A 15,237-nucleotide genomic window follows, 5' to 3' on the forward strand; every position below is an offset into this window, starting at 1 on the left:
TTACTGAACCAATGATCATGTCGATTATGTAGAGTGCTGTATCTGTCGTATGTAGAGTCTTTTATCTGTCATGGAAATTCTTTGATAACGTATACATATTTCACTTATGTGAACTTTTGGAACAAAGTTTAAATTAAGCTTGTTAATGTAAATAACTACTGGAATGATTATTATGTAATGCACTGTAAATGACTTGGTCCATAGTTAGGGAATGCAGGGTTGAATGTAAAAAATGTGGGGAATCCCTGCAGCTACAGAAGTAGCCTGACAGAATGGAAAAGGTGTCGTTCACGCAAGCGGCAACTTGTCCCTTGCGACGGCTAAGGAGTCTGGCTTGAGCAGTGCTGTGGTTAATATCTCGCTAGCAGTAGCGGAACATTGTGGCTCATTCTTGCAGTTTTGAGGCAGAGGAGCTAAGAGCGTTGCTTATGCACCTTTGATTCTGCATTTGGTGATACCATGTATAATGGCACGGTTTTCGGCCCTGCAAAAATATAATTCAGAAGACCTATAACAGGGCGAGGCCAACAGTACTGCCATGACTACATCGCCGCCATGTTAACAGCCACTGCAAATCACACCACCAGTGCCACCAGCCTTCCACCAAAATGTTTATATTTTGCCGTCTGCAAATGGACCAGGTATTTGTGAAATTTGGTTGATTTTCATAATAATCGTGGTATTGCTAAAACCTCTATCTTGCACCTGTGATTATCCCAAATCACAAACCTCACCAGGAATCCTACCCTAGTGAATTTAATTCCGAGTGTGCTAATTTATTATGAAAAGACTATTCAGAAATAGTTGTGACTACTTTCTGATGTGTGGAGTTGTGTTTAAAGTTCAGTTTTATAGTTTGAGAAATACTACACTGCCAGTGTGGTTTTCAATCTATCTGCAATCATTTTCTTAAATAATTTGCCTTACTTAAAAAAGTACCAGTAAATAGTAAAGTTGTTAGTTAAAAGAATAATAATATTGAATAGAAGTAAAAAAGATTATTAATTATGCACTTTGATCAGAATTACAAAGCTCTATCACTGTTCATTTTATGAGTAGGTGTTTGAACTTGAATATAAAATTTTTTTGGCATTTGCACAGTCAACCATATTTTGAGAAGGTTAAAAGACTGCTTTTCAAAGCACACTTGTTATTTGAAGAGTTATAGTTTGTTGTGCTTCACTTAATGAATAATTATTCATGACAATACTCACAATTTCCCATACACACTTGAGTAGTTTTGTTAATGAGCATGGTTCATCAAACCATTAAAGTTTAATAGCCCTCATGTGCTAGGCCAGTTGGTTAATGAAGCAAAGCAAAGGTCCCTCCAGAGCCACTGTAGTTAAATTTGCTTTCTGTTTAATTGCTTCAAACTGAGCTCAAGAAAGAAATATTTACTGTGTTTGCTATTTTAATGCAAGCTGGTTCATGTAATGGCATAGAGAAACTCTACTAAGCAATGATGTTATAGAGTATGATCATAATAAACCCCGATTTAAATCAGAATCATTTCATGCTCTGCCCTGTTCAGTAATGCTATTAGTATCATGTGTGTTGGTGACCGGTTGTATTAACTGCTGCATCTAGTTCATTCAAGGTACATCGTCTTCACTTCCAAGTTAGTACTACATTTATCTACAAGGTTAGGTTACTGTGTTCTAGTGCGAACAGATGTCAAGAAAGAGTTTAGTAGGTGTTAAGCAAAGTTAGGTTAGCACTAGCACTGCCTTGAGCTTTATTACATTGTTTGACAAAAATTCCTAATTAGGCTGGCAACTGATATTAATATGTAATATTACGACTTGCTTTTGTGCTGGAGAACATCTGTTCCTCACCCACCTGTTTAGTGTTGGTTATACTCTGCTGGAGTGTTTTGGAAGTGAATCCCAGTCAAACAGATTGTTTGTTCTGTTCCCATTAGGTTATCTCACGGTCACAACTTTCTCAAAAATTCCTCATAGAGGTTTAATGTAATCACTGACTGCCATTTATGGTGGTCGGTGTTACCATTACAAGCACTCCCTTTGGAGGAGCCCTCCTGCACCATTCCACCACATGATGGCTGACTTGCTGCTAGTACATTTGTATGGCTGCTTCGGTATCTTGGCATTTTCAGCTCTTAAGGAGGGAGGCAGAGCTTTAGTTGGTAAATACATTTCCAGCTGGAGTACATCACAACCAGACACACATTATAGAATCAGGTATTGGATTTTAAGGTGTACCCAGGACCAGATGTACAGTCTGATCACAATTTAGTTATGACAATGAGTGAAGTAAATTTTAAGAGAGTTGTTACGTGAATTCAGTGTGTAAATAAATAGGATACTGAAGTACACAGGAATGGAATGGGAATTTTAACTTCTATGAGGCTCTAGATCAGGCTGTTCCAACAGAGCTCCAGGGAGCCGGAGCGCTCACTGGGGCGGCTTGGAGCCCGCGTGGAGGGGGAAAGCGAACTCACTGCCCCCTGGCCGCATGCAGCTGCAACTGATGCAATAATCCGTGTCAATGACAGCTATGACTAGCCGCGGGAGCCCTGTACCTCTATTGGAGGATACCTTTATATTCATTGAGAGGGATGATCGTCCTCACTGTCTTCTATGTCATAAAGTATTTAATTCTGCGAAAAGGTACAATATACGACGACATTATACGCGTCTACGATCAGGTAGAAGGCGTTGCACGCAGAGAATTGGTAGCCAGGCTTAAGAACGACATACCAGGAGACGTAAGTTTAAAAACGGTTTCGTAATACTGAGGGTATCAAAATATGCAACATAGTTCGTGTTCTGTAATGCGTTTATAATTTTCAGGTGAATGAGAGCGGAGAAAACACTACTGAATCTGCAGTTCGAGCAAGCTGCAGGGTCGCTCACATGATTGCGACGAGTGGCAAGCCGTTTTCGGTGGGACCACTCGTAAAATCGTGCATGGTAGCAGTTGCAGAATGTTGGTTTCCAAAGGAGGTGAAGGCAATTGAAGGGGTTTGCCTATCGAAGCAGACAATGTCTCGTCAAATCCTGGACATGGCAGCGGATTTAGAAACACAGATCAGGAAAAAAGGCGGAGAGCTTTGTTGTATTTTCGCTAGCGCTTGGCGAAAGCACCGATATATAAGACTGTGCTTAGCTGAAGAACTCTTGGATGAGGTACCACTCGATTACACCGCCACAGGACGTGACATTTTTGAAGCCGTTTGTGAATCAGTGGACAATATGAATTATCCGTGGTATAACCTCCATTCTGTAGCGACATACGGTGCACCACAAATGATCGGGCGTCACCAAGGATTTGCATCTCGTTTGAAAAATAAACTCAGGGACGAATTCGGGAAAGACAATTTGACTCTTCATTGTTTTATTCACCAAGAGGCACTGTGTGCTGAAACAGTAGAGCTAGGTGGCGTAATGAAAGATGTGAAGTGCGTGAATTTTGTGCGGCGTCACGGTATGAATCACGGATTCCTGAAAGATATGGAAGCGGAGTATGGGGATATATCTTACCACAGTGCAGTTTGTTTTTTAAGTAGGGGAAAAGTTCTTGATGTTTTCTTCGCCATTCGTGAGGAAATATCCCGTTCTCTCGAAATGAAAGGGGAAGAAATGCGTTGACTGAAAGATATGAAATGGGTATCAGACCTGGCGTGCCTAGCTGACATAACTATGCATCTGAATAAATTAAATCTGTCATTGCAGGGCAAAGGGCAGCTAATCGTTGACATGCACGACCAGATCAAAGCGTTCATGGAAAAGTTACGTTTATTTGAGAGGCACATGAGTAATGAACATTTAACGTTCTTCAATCGTCTTGCTTCTTTAAAAATACCTGAAGGTACTACTTTCGGCGATTACCAAGCAAAGTTAAAGCAGCTCCTCACGTCGTTTGAAACACGATTCCGAGACATCATTAGTTTGGAAATGGAACTTAAGGTGTTCAGCACTCGTTTTTCAGTTTCCCCCGATGGTTGTCATCGTCACTTCAATTAGAGATTATTGATTTGCAAAGTTCAACTTTGTTGAAAGAGAGGTACTACAACACGTTGGATCTGTCACGATGGTATCGTTCCTTACAGCAAAGAACATTTCCCAAGCTTTACAACAATGCCTCTCAGATCATGTGCCTGTTTGGATCTACGTATTGTTGTGAGCAACTTTACTCAGCAATGAAAAGAGTAAATAGTAAGGAACGATCGTTTCTTCAGGCTGCAACAATGAAGCCCATCCTCCGCATTAACGCTGCGAACACTTTGACGCCTGATATTTCCGATTTTGTAATGAAAATAAAATGTCAAGCAACAGAGGCCCAATAAAGTTAGTATGCAATTTCTTGTAAAACTGTTGTTTCTTATTTATTTCCTGAACATCGTATTTTCTGATGTACTGTGTTACCACGTCTTAGCAGCTAAGAGTATGAGGTTGTCGATCTTGTAAGACGCATCTGGCACATCAAAACGCCTGCCTCAGCCAGGTGTGCCACGTGCCGGCCCACTTAAATGGCCAAACCGAGCGACACGGCTCCCTGGAGCAGGGAGCGCTCCGCGGCTCACAACGGAGCCGGCGAGATGGAACAGCCTGCTCTAGATAATGTGATAATGAATGGCGATCAAACGAATTTTCAAGTTCGTCTATATAATCGATGAGAGACAATTCATAACGACAGACAGCCAGAAAAAGACATCCAAACACTACAGAAGTGACCAAGCGCTGGTAAGTGTGATAGCTTACGCACAATGAGCCAAACAGCTCATGAATCCAACTTACTGACAAAAATAACAATATCCAGAAAAATGGAAGACAAAGCTTATGATCTGTTTGAGGATGCTAAATTTGGAGTAATGGATCCAGGGAGGACAACTTGACCTTCAACCTTATAGTGGCAGGAATGTGTGAGAAAAATCAAGAGATATTTATTGGATTTGTAGATCTTTACATGACATTTGACAGCATGAAACAGTGAATTTTTTTTCTCTAAAAGGTACGTATATGGTACAGCAGATAACATAGAATATGAGCAATAATCAACAAGAATTGGTACTCTGAATCAAAGATGATTAAAGATAAAGATGCAGGTAGTCTCCACAAATGTTCAGATGAACACTGAAGAATCATTGGTGGAATTGAAGAAACTTCCAGGAATTTAATTAAAACTGAAGGTGAAAACGATTTTGTTTAATAAAATTCACTGGTGATATTTCTGTGTTCACTGAAAGTCTGAATGAATCACCAGAGTTGATGAATGTAAGAAATAGTTGAATGAACACTAAATCAGGATTAATGAATGGAAGAAAGAGGAAAGTATTGCTGAGTAGCAGAAATAACATTGGTGGCAATGTTTACATCGGAATTAAGGACCACGCAGTAGACTGCTTGTAGTGACTATTACACATGAAGCTAATTTACACTGAGGGACAGAGCGTGGTTGTCACAAGGAGTAATGTTGCATGGGAAAGCAGGAGATTCCTTGTAAAACAAAGTTACTAATACCAAGGATAGGCCTTAATTTGTATTGGATGTCCCTTAATGTATGTTTGGAGCACAGTACTGCATAAAAATTAATCGTGGATTATGGAAAAAAACAAGAGGGGAATCTAAGCATTCCAAATTTGGTGCTATACAAGGATGTTTAAACTAGGTGAACTCATAACAGAACTGTGGAACGTCTCTGCAGAACAGGTGAGGATATTGTGATATGTGGAAAACTGTGACAAGTACGAGGGTCAGCATAGTAAGTTATATTTGAAGGCATCAGGGAATAACTGCTGTGGCACTAGAGGTAGTTGTTGAGGTTAAAAACTGAAGGGAAAGACAGAGGAATGCATACCACAAATGACAGTGGATTCTGGGTGCTCATGGCACTGTAAATCTGTTGCTCACACAGATAGACACATTGTCAACAGGAGGCAGAGTTTCTGTTTCGCATGTCTGTGGTTACAGGGACTGGCTGTTACAGCAGTGGGGCAACCAAGGTGGACCACTCCCTGACAAGCTAAGGCTCTGCTGACGTTTGCTTCTGGCTGGTGCTTGCAGAGTGTGATTTTTGTTACTAACAGAAACTTTATAGCAAATTATTGGGTTGTTTTTCCTGTCTCATTCCTGACGAGAACCAAAACTGGTTTCATAAATGTGTGTATGTGTGACCTCTGCTAGATCATTCCAATACATCTAGAGTAACACACAATTATCTCATTTGACATAGTGTTACACATTCAGTGCACTCATACTCTACCTGCCACTAAATTTTCTGTGGATGACATTGCATGAATTATTGCTGGCATTGGTTTGCTGATCTTGATGAGAACAAGTCACTGAAATGTTGACAATAGCTATTTTCTCTACCAACCTATTCTTAATTAACCTCTCTCCCATGATACTATGATCTAGTCCTGAGGATACCACCCATGAATGTATGTTCTGATGCTTTTGAGTATTTATTTCTGATCTACCTTACAATGTTGTGTGTGTGTGTGTGTGTGTGTGTGTGTGTGTGTGTGTGTGTGTGTGTGTTGAGGGAACTCACCGCATTTGAGAGACAGTGGCCTTATCAGGTTGAGTAGTCGTGGGCTGCGCAGCAGCAGGTGTCTGGCAAACTGCGCTGGCAGAGGTGGCGGCAGCGGCGGAGGTGGTGGTGGTTCTGGTTGTGGTACTCAGCTCCGTAACGACTGGTGCGCTGCACATACAGAGAGAGGCAGGGTGTGAGCTGGCTGGTGTTTCCTCGTGGGGATGTGGGGGTGCCTCCCTATGGCCAGCACTGCTGAGGGACCATCCACACACTGGCAACTATATGGACGACATGTGCCACATATGGGGACAGGGCTCCCGTCAATACAAATGAATGACCAGTAAGCTAGTAACTATCAGCTGCACCACCTGAGCTTCCCACGGCAGTCGTCGAACGCGATACAACATGTAGTTCAAAACAAAGTGCAGCCAGAAGGTACATACATTTGCAAAAACTCAATTACAGAATTACTGGAGAGGTCAGCTCAGGTATTATCACCATCAAATCTATACCAACGGCCTGAATTCCACTCCACCTAAGTTGTATGCACCCACATAATGTTACAGTCTTACAGTCCCTCCGATCTCTTTTCAGTACGGGCATTTCACTCTACAAAATGGTTACTACGAGACACTACTTGAAGAAATTCATCTGTAATACTGAGTCCACAATCAGACTAATGTCACGATAATGTAAATATCACGAAACCTGGTATAATCAGGTGACAGTCTACAACACTTGTAAACTCAAGTTTATTGCAATAAATGACATTCCAGAAACTTAAGTCTCAACTTTAAATTACATGACTAAGACATTTGTATTACAATTAAGCAACTATTGTCTCTTAAGTAAGTATGAAAGATCTTAAATATAATTTTGGCCACATGTAAGCATGTGTGTGCAAATGTTGAAATGACATAGCATAAAGTTTTGTGTTAGATGATTCAAACCCAGCAAGTAATAGGATTGTTAACTAAGGGCAATAATACATTACATATCCAAATATAGCTAGATGCGAATCTGAAATGTTGAGAAAGTATTTTGTACCTTCACTGGGATTTGAATCCTGCACCTATCTTTGTTTTCTAATCACAAATACACATTAAACATCTGCTTAGACTAGCTGTAGCGCGATTTGCATATGTCTGAAATGGAAATAACTTAATGGAAACTTCTGTGTGGAGTGGAAATCTAAGCCTGCATGCTGCATGCCTGCATGCATCATCGTTGTTGACTGCACACAAGAAAATGTTTATTATCGAATTCCTTTTTGCCAGTTGCTACGAGTGACATGTCTTAACTTGAAATGATGGCCCAAAAAGTTTTGTGTGACAGTTGAAATCAACACCACCCATCATTGTTGAAAAGACACGTAGAGGCGATAAAAATAAAAATTACTTTTCTCCTTTGGTTTGATGAGCACATATTACTATTTCAAATGACACAATGAAATTCTTTGCAGACAACCACGAATACAACGGATGCTAACTACTATGGACATATCCCTGGGAACAATTTCTTAGCACAAAAGACCTTTGTCACACCAGATACATATTGTTACATTCTGAGGACTCATTAGCCTCTGATTGTACATTTTTTTTTAAGGACCAAACAGTTTCATTTTATCAAGTTAAGGCCCAATGGCTCAAATGTCCACCCAACCATCCTGGTTTACATTTTCCTTTTTTTTTTAAACTGATCAATGCAAATGCTGTGGCCTTTCCCTTGAAATGCCACTATCTATTTCCTTTCCCACATTTGAGTGCTGTAGATTCTGCTTCGTCTCTTATGGTCTTGCAGTCGATAGGACGTTTAACACTAAATTACTTCTTTCTTTCTTCCGCAATATTTGCTATTGAATTAAAGTGTTGCATGATGGTTAACTGGTCACATTTCATGACGTTTGCCAGTAATCAATTGGGCCATACTGGTAAACCACCACATCAAGACAAACCAACTCAAAATTAGAAAATTATTTTCCGATTTGATTTGTTCAGCGCACTTACCACATACACGCACAAAATACTTTGTGCACCATTTTCAAAGGCTTAAACAACAATCTTCATGACCATCAAGAGTACAACATTCAGTAAGTCACTCCAAGAATAATTTATAACTTCCAATAAAAAATTATGGCTGATAACTAAACTTATTGCAACCTGTATGAGAACATGTAAAACAAAATCTCTATGATCTTATGCATGAATCTACTTGTTTCAGTAAAATTATGGGTGGCCCTTTTAGGCAATATGCATCAATGTAGTACGCCACATAGAAAAAATTATGGACTTTCTCACGCAATTGCACGATACTTTTTTTAGGCCTCCTTTTACCACCTGGAATTTATCTGGAGGGATTATCTGTGCTACGTAAGCTACGTTTACTGAAGACAAGTCTCGTCTTTGCAATGACCGGTTGTGTTAATAGTAACAGAAGAAACTACAATAATGAATGACCTCTTCAAAAAAACATTATATTGGATAAACAAAGCTGCTTAGTACCACCTCAAAGTAAAAAATAAATTTCTTCAGAAATTATAACAAAAGGAATCCACTTCGAGAATAACAATGGACCCATTCTCAGAACAGCAACTGCGTATGATTGACTTACTTATAAATCAAATGCATCTCTTCTCTCAGTAAAATTATATGCCTTAGCACAAAAATAAAGAAATAGAAAATAATTAACTTTCCTTGACACAATACCACACTACTGCAGCTATTAATACAACAAAGGTACCAGGAGAACGTTCTGGAAGTTTGATTGATACTTGTCACCGAGTTTTGTTCTATGATCTAGTGTTGGTGCAACCTAAACTCTTAGAAGATGACAGCTGCTCAGGTGGGAGAAACATTTCCTGCAAAAATTTCCATAGGCTACAATAATTCCAGTAAGGCAGCTGACAATTATGTGATTTTATTTCATCGATTACAAAATCAAGTCGAAAGTACACATTAGGTAGGTAAGGCCACTAGTGAAAGTTGATTATTGGTAAACAAGGAAAAGAATGTTTTGTAAAGGCTGTAATTAACCTCCAGGAAAAGGAAACGCTCATCCAGTGAGGAGCATCCTCCGCTATCAACAAAACAATGGCACTGGACTGAAAGTTTGATGGTCTGTTAAAATGGCTCTAGCTTCATATGATTAAGCTCTGTGTTCGAGTCACTGATCAGCCGAACACTAAACAACTATGAAAAGACCCTCTTAGCTTCTGCTGAGTTCAGTTAAACAACATAGTCCGACAATTAGAAGCTCACCATCAACCTTTCCTATACCAGAAATTTTATTTCATTACTGAACCAATGATCATGTCGATTATGTAGAGTGCTGTATCTGTCGTATGTAGGGTCTTTTATCTGTAATGGAAATTCTATGGTAACGTATACATATTTCAGTTATGTGAACTTTTGGAACAAAGTTTAAATTAAGCTTGTTAATGTAAATAACTACTGGAATGATTATTATGTAATGCACTGTAAATGACTTGGTCCATAGTTAGGGAATGCAGGGTTGAATGTAAAAAATGTGGGGAATCCCTGCAGCTACAGAAGTAGCCTGGCAGAATGGAAAAGGTGTCGTTCACGCAAGCGGCAACTTGTCCCTTGCGACGGCTAAGGAGTCTGGCTTGAGCAGTGCTGTGGTTAATATCTCGCTAGCAGTAGCGGAACATTGTGGCTCATTCTTGCAGTTTTGAGGCAGAGGAGCTAAGAGTGTTGCTTATGCACCTTTGATTCTGCATTTGGTGATACCATGTATAATGGCACGGTTTTCGGCCCTGCAAAAATATAATTCAGAAGACCTATAACAGGGCGAGGCCAACAGTACTGCCATGACTACATCGCCGCCATGTTAACAGCCACTGCAAATCACGCCACCAGTGCCACCAGCCTTCCACCAAAATGTTTATATTTGGCACTCTGTAAATGGACCAGGTATTTGCGAAATTTGGTTGATTTTCATAATAATCGTGGTATTGCTAAAAGCTCTGTCTTGCACCTGTGATTATCCCAAATCACAAACCTCACCAGGAATCCTATCCTAGTGAATTTAATTCCGAGTGTGCTAATTTATCATGAAAAGACTATTCAGAAATAGTTGTGATTACTTTCTGATGTGTGGAGTTGTGTTTAAAGTTCAGTTTTATAGTTTGAGAAATACTACACTGCCAGTGTGGTTTTCAATCTATCTGCAATCATTTTCTTAAATAATTTGCCTTACTTAAAAAAGTACCAGTAAATAGTAAAGTTGTTAGTTAAAAGAATAATAATATTGAATAGAAGTAAAAAAGATTATTAATTATGCACTTTGATCAGAATTACAAAGCTCTATCACTGTTCATTTTATGAGTAGGTGTTTGAACTTGAATATAAAATTTTTTTGGCATTTGCACAGTCAACCATATTTTGAGAAGGTTAAAAGACTGCTTTTCAAAGCACACTTGTTATTTGAAGAGTTATAGTTTGTTGTGCTTCACTTAATGAATAATTATTCATGACAATACTCACAATTTCCCATACACACTTGAGTAGTTTTGTTAATGAGCATGGTTCATCAAACCATTAAAGTTTAATAGCCCTCATGTGCTAGGCCAGTTGGTTAATGAAGCAAAGCAAAGGTCCCTCCAGAGCCACTGTAGTTAGATTTGCTTTCTGTTTAATTGCTTCAAACTGAGCTCAAGAAAGAAATATTTACTGTGTTTGCTATTTTAATGCAAGCTGGTTCATGTAATGGCATAGAGAAACTCTACTAAGCAATGATGTTATAGAGTATGATCATAATAAACCCCGATTTAAATCAGAATCATTTCATGCTCTGCGCTGTTCAGTAATGCTATTAGTATCATGTGTGTTGGTGACCAGTTGTATTAACTGCTGCATCTAGTTCATTCAAGGTACATCGTCTTCACTTCCAAGTTAGTACTACATTTATCTGCAAGGTTAGGTTACTGTGTTCTAGTGCGAACAGATGTCAAGTAAGAGTTTAGTAGATGTTAAGCAAAGTTAGGTTAGCCCTAGCACTGCCTTGAGCTTTATTACATTGTTTGACAAAAATTCCTAATTAGGCTGGCGACATATTAATACGTAATATTAAACTTGTTTTTGTGCTGGGGAAAATCTGTTCCTCACCCACCTGTTTAGTGTTAGTTATACTCTGCTGGAGTGTTTTGGAAGTGAATCCCAGTCAAACAGATTGTTTGTTCTGTTCCCATTAGGTTATCTCACGGTCACAACTTTCTCAAAAATTCCTCATAGAGGTTTAATGTAATCACTGACTGCCATTTATGGTGGTCGGTGTTACCATTACAAGCACTCCCTTTGGAGGAGCCCTCCTGCACCATTCCACCACATGATGGCTGACTTGCTGCTAGTACATTTGTATGGCTGCTTCGGTATCTTGGCATTTTCAGCTCTTAAGGAGGGAGGCAGAGCTTTAGTTGGTAAAGACATTTCCAGCTGGAGTACATCACAACCAGACACACATTATAGAATCAGATATTGGATTTTAAGGTGTACCCAGGACCAGATGTACAGTCAGATCACAATTTAGTTATGACAATGAGTGAAGTAAATTTTAAGAGAGTTGTTACGTGAATTCAGTGTGTAAATAAATAGGATACTGAAGTACACAGGAATGGAATGGGAATTTTAACTTCTATGAGGCTCTAGATAATCTGATATTGAATGGCGATCAAACGAATTTTCAAGTTCGTCTATATAATCGATGAGAGACAATTCATAACAACAGACAGCCAGAAAAAGACATCCAAACACTACAGAAGTGACCAAGCGCTGGTAAGTGTGATAGCTTACGCACAATGAGCCAAACAGCTCATGAATCCAACTTACTGACAAAAATAACAATATCCAGAAGAATGGAAGACAAAGCTTATGATCTGTTTGAGGATGCTAAATTTGGAGTAATGGATCCAGGGAGGACAACTTGACCTTCAACCTTATAGTGGCAGGAATGTGTGAGAAAAATCAAGAGATATTTATTGGATTTGTAGATCTTTACCTGACATTTGACAGCATGAAACAGTGAATTTTTTTTTCTCTAAAAGGTACGTATATGGTACAGCAGATAACATAGAATATGAGCAATAATCAACAAGAATTGGTACTCTGAATCAAAGATGATTAAAGATAAAGATGCAGGTAGTCTCCACAAATGTTCAGATGAACACTGAAGAATCATTGGTGGAATTGAAGAAACTTCCAGGAATTTAATTAAAACTGAAGGTGAAAACGATTTTGTTTAATAAAATTCACTGGTGATATTTCTGTGTTCACTGAAAGTCTGAATGAATCACCAGAGTTGATGAATGTAAGAAATAGTTGAATGAACACTAAATCAGGATTAATGAATGGAAGAAAGAGGAAAGTATTGCTGAGTAGCAGAAATAACATTGGTGGCAATGTTTACATCGGAATTAAGGACCACGCAGTAGACTGCTTGTAGTGACTATTACACATGAAGCTAATTTACACTGAGGGACAGAGCGTGGTTGTCACAAGGAGTAATGTTGCATGGGAAAGCAGGAGATTCCTTGTGAAACAAAGTTACTAATACCAAGGATAGGCCTTAATTTGTATTGGATGTCCCTTAATGTATGTTTGGAGCACAGTACTGCATAAAAATTAATCGTGGATTATGGAAAAAAACAAGAGGGGAATCTAAGCATTCCAAATTTGGTGCTATACAAGGATGTTTAAACTAGGTGAACTCATAACAGAACTGTGGAACGTCTCTGCAGAACAGGTGAGGATATTGTGATATGTGGAAAACTGTGACAAGTACGAGGGTCAGCATAGTAAGTTATATTTGAAGGCATCAGGGAATAACTGCCGTGGCACTAGAGGTAGTTGTTGAGGTTAAAAACTGAAGGGAAAGACAGAGGAATGCATGCCACAAATGACAGTGGATTCTGGGTGCTCATGGCACTGTAAATCTGTTGCTCACACAGATAGACACATTGTCAACAGGAGGCAGAGTTTCTGTTTCGCATGTCTGTGGTTACTGGGACTGGCTGTTACAGCAGTGGGGCAACCAAGGTGGACCACTCCCTGACAAGCTAAGGCTCTGCTGACGTTTGCTTCTGGCTGGTGCTTGCAGAGTGTAATTTTTGTTACTAACAGAAACTTTATAGCAAATTATTGGGTTGTTTTTCCTGCCTCATTCCTGACGAGAACCAAAAATGGTCTCATAAATGTGTGTATGTGTGACCTCTGCTAGATCATTCCAATACATCTAGAGTAACATACAATTATCTCATTTGACATTGTGTTACACATTCAGTGCACTCATACTCTACCTGCCACTAAATTTTCTGTGGATGACATTGCATGAATTATTGCTGGCATTGGTTTGCTGATCTTGATGAGAATAAGTCACTGAACTGTTGACAATAGCTATTTTCTCTACCAACCTATTCTTAATTAACCTCTCTCCCATGATACTATGATCTATTCCTGAGGATACCACCCATGAATGTATGTTCTGATGCTTTTGAGTATTTATTTCTGATCTACCTTACAATGTTGTGTGTGTGTGTGTGTGTGTGTGTGTGTGTGTGTGTGTGTGTGTGTGTGTGTTGAGGGAACTCACCGCATTTGAGAGACAGTGGCCTTATCAGGTTGAGTAGTCGTGGGCTGCGCAGCAGCAGGTGTCTGGCGAAGTGCGCTGGCAGAGGTGGCGGCAGCGGCGGAGGTGGTGGTGGTTCTGGTTGTGGTACTCAGCTCCGTAACGACTGGTGCGCTGCACATACAGAGAGAGGCAGGGTGTGAGCTGGCTGGTGTTTCCTCGTGGGGATGTGGGGGTGCCTCCCTATGGCCAGCACTGCTGAGGGACCATCCACACACTGGCAACTATATGGACGACATGTGCCACATATGGGGACAGGGCTCCCGTCAATACAAATGAATGACCAGTAAGCTAGTAACTATCAGCTGCACCACCCGAGCTTCCCACGGCAGTCGCCGAACACGATACAACATGTAGTTCAAAACAAAGTGCAGCCAGAAGGTACATACATTTGCAAAAACTCAATTACAGAATTACTGGAGAGGTCAGCTCAGGTATTATCACCATCAAATCTATACCAACAGCCTGAATTCCACTCCACCTAAGTTGTATGCACCCACATAATGTTACAGTCTTACAGTCCCTCCGATCTCTTTTCAGTACGGGCATTTCACTCTACAAAATGGTTACTACGAGACACTACTTGAAGAAATTCATCTGTAATACTGAGTCCACAATCAGACTAATGTCACGATAATGTAAATATCACGAAACCTGGTATAATCAGGTGACAGTCTACAACACTTGTAAACTCAAGTTTATTGCAATAAATGACATTCCAGAAACTTAAGTTTCAACTTTAAATTACATGACTAAGACATTTGTATTACAATTAAGCAACTATTGTCTCTTAAGTAAGTATGAAAGATCTTAAATATCATTTTGGCCACATGTAAGCATGTGTGTGCAAATGTTGAAATGACATAGCATAAAGTTTTGTGTTAGATGATTCAAACCCAGCAAGTAATAGGATTGTTAACTAAGGGCAATAATACATTACATATCCAAATATAGCTAGATGCGAATCTGAAATGTTGAGAAAGTATTTTGTACCTTCACTGGGATTTGAATCCAGCACCTATCATTGTTTTCTAACCACAAATACACATTAAACATGTGCTTAGACTAGCTGTAGCGCGATTTGCATATGTCTGA

The 15,237-nt window shown here is 39.6% G+C and overlaps 1 protein-coding gene across 1 annotated transcript in view; it reads right to left on the reverse strand.

Moving 5' to 3' along the window:
* The window catches only part of LOC124741120 (mucin-2-like), a 261,502-nt gene that overhangs the window by 30,396 nt on the left and 215,869 nt on the right, over positions 1–15,237 (reverse strand). Inside the window, exons 25-26 of the mRNA XM_047248654.1 lie at positions 14,107–14,256; positions 6,520–6,669 (exon numbers count right to left, since the gene is read on the reverse strand). Coding sequence (XP_047104610.1) covers positions 6,520–6,669; positions 14,107–14,256 — 300 coding nt within the window. The remainder of the gene's footprint in view (positions 1–6,519; positions 6,670–14,106; positions 14,257–15,237) is intronic.

The sequence above is a fragment of the Schistocerca piceifrons genome, unplaced genomic scaffold (assembly GCF_021461385.2).
Source record: "Schistocerca piceifrons isolate TAMUIC-IGC-003096 unplaced genomic scaffold, iqSchPice1.1 HiC_scaffold_1870, whole genome shotgun sequence".
Taxonomy (NCBI): Eukaryota; Metazoa; Arthropoda; class Insecta; order Orthoptera; family Acrididae; genus Schistocerca; species Schistocerca piceifrons.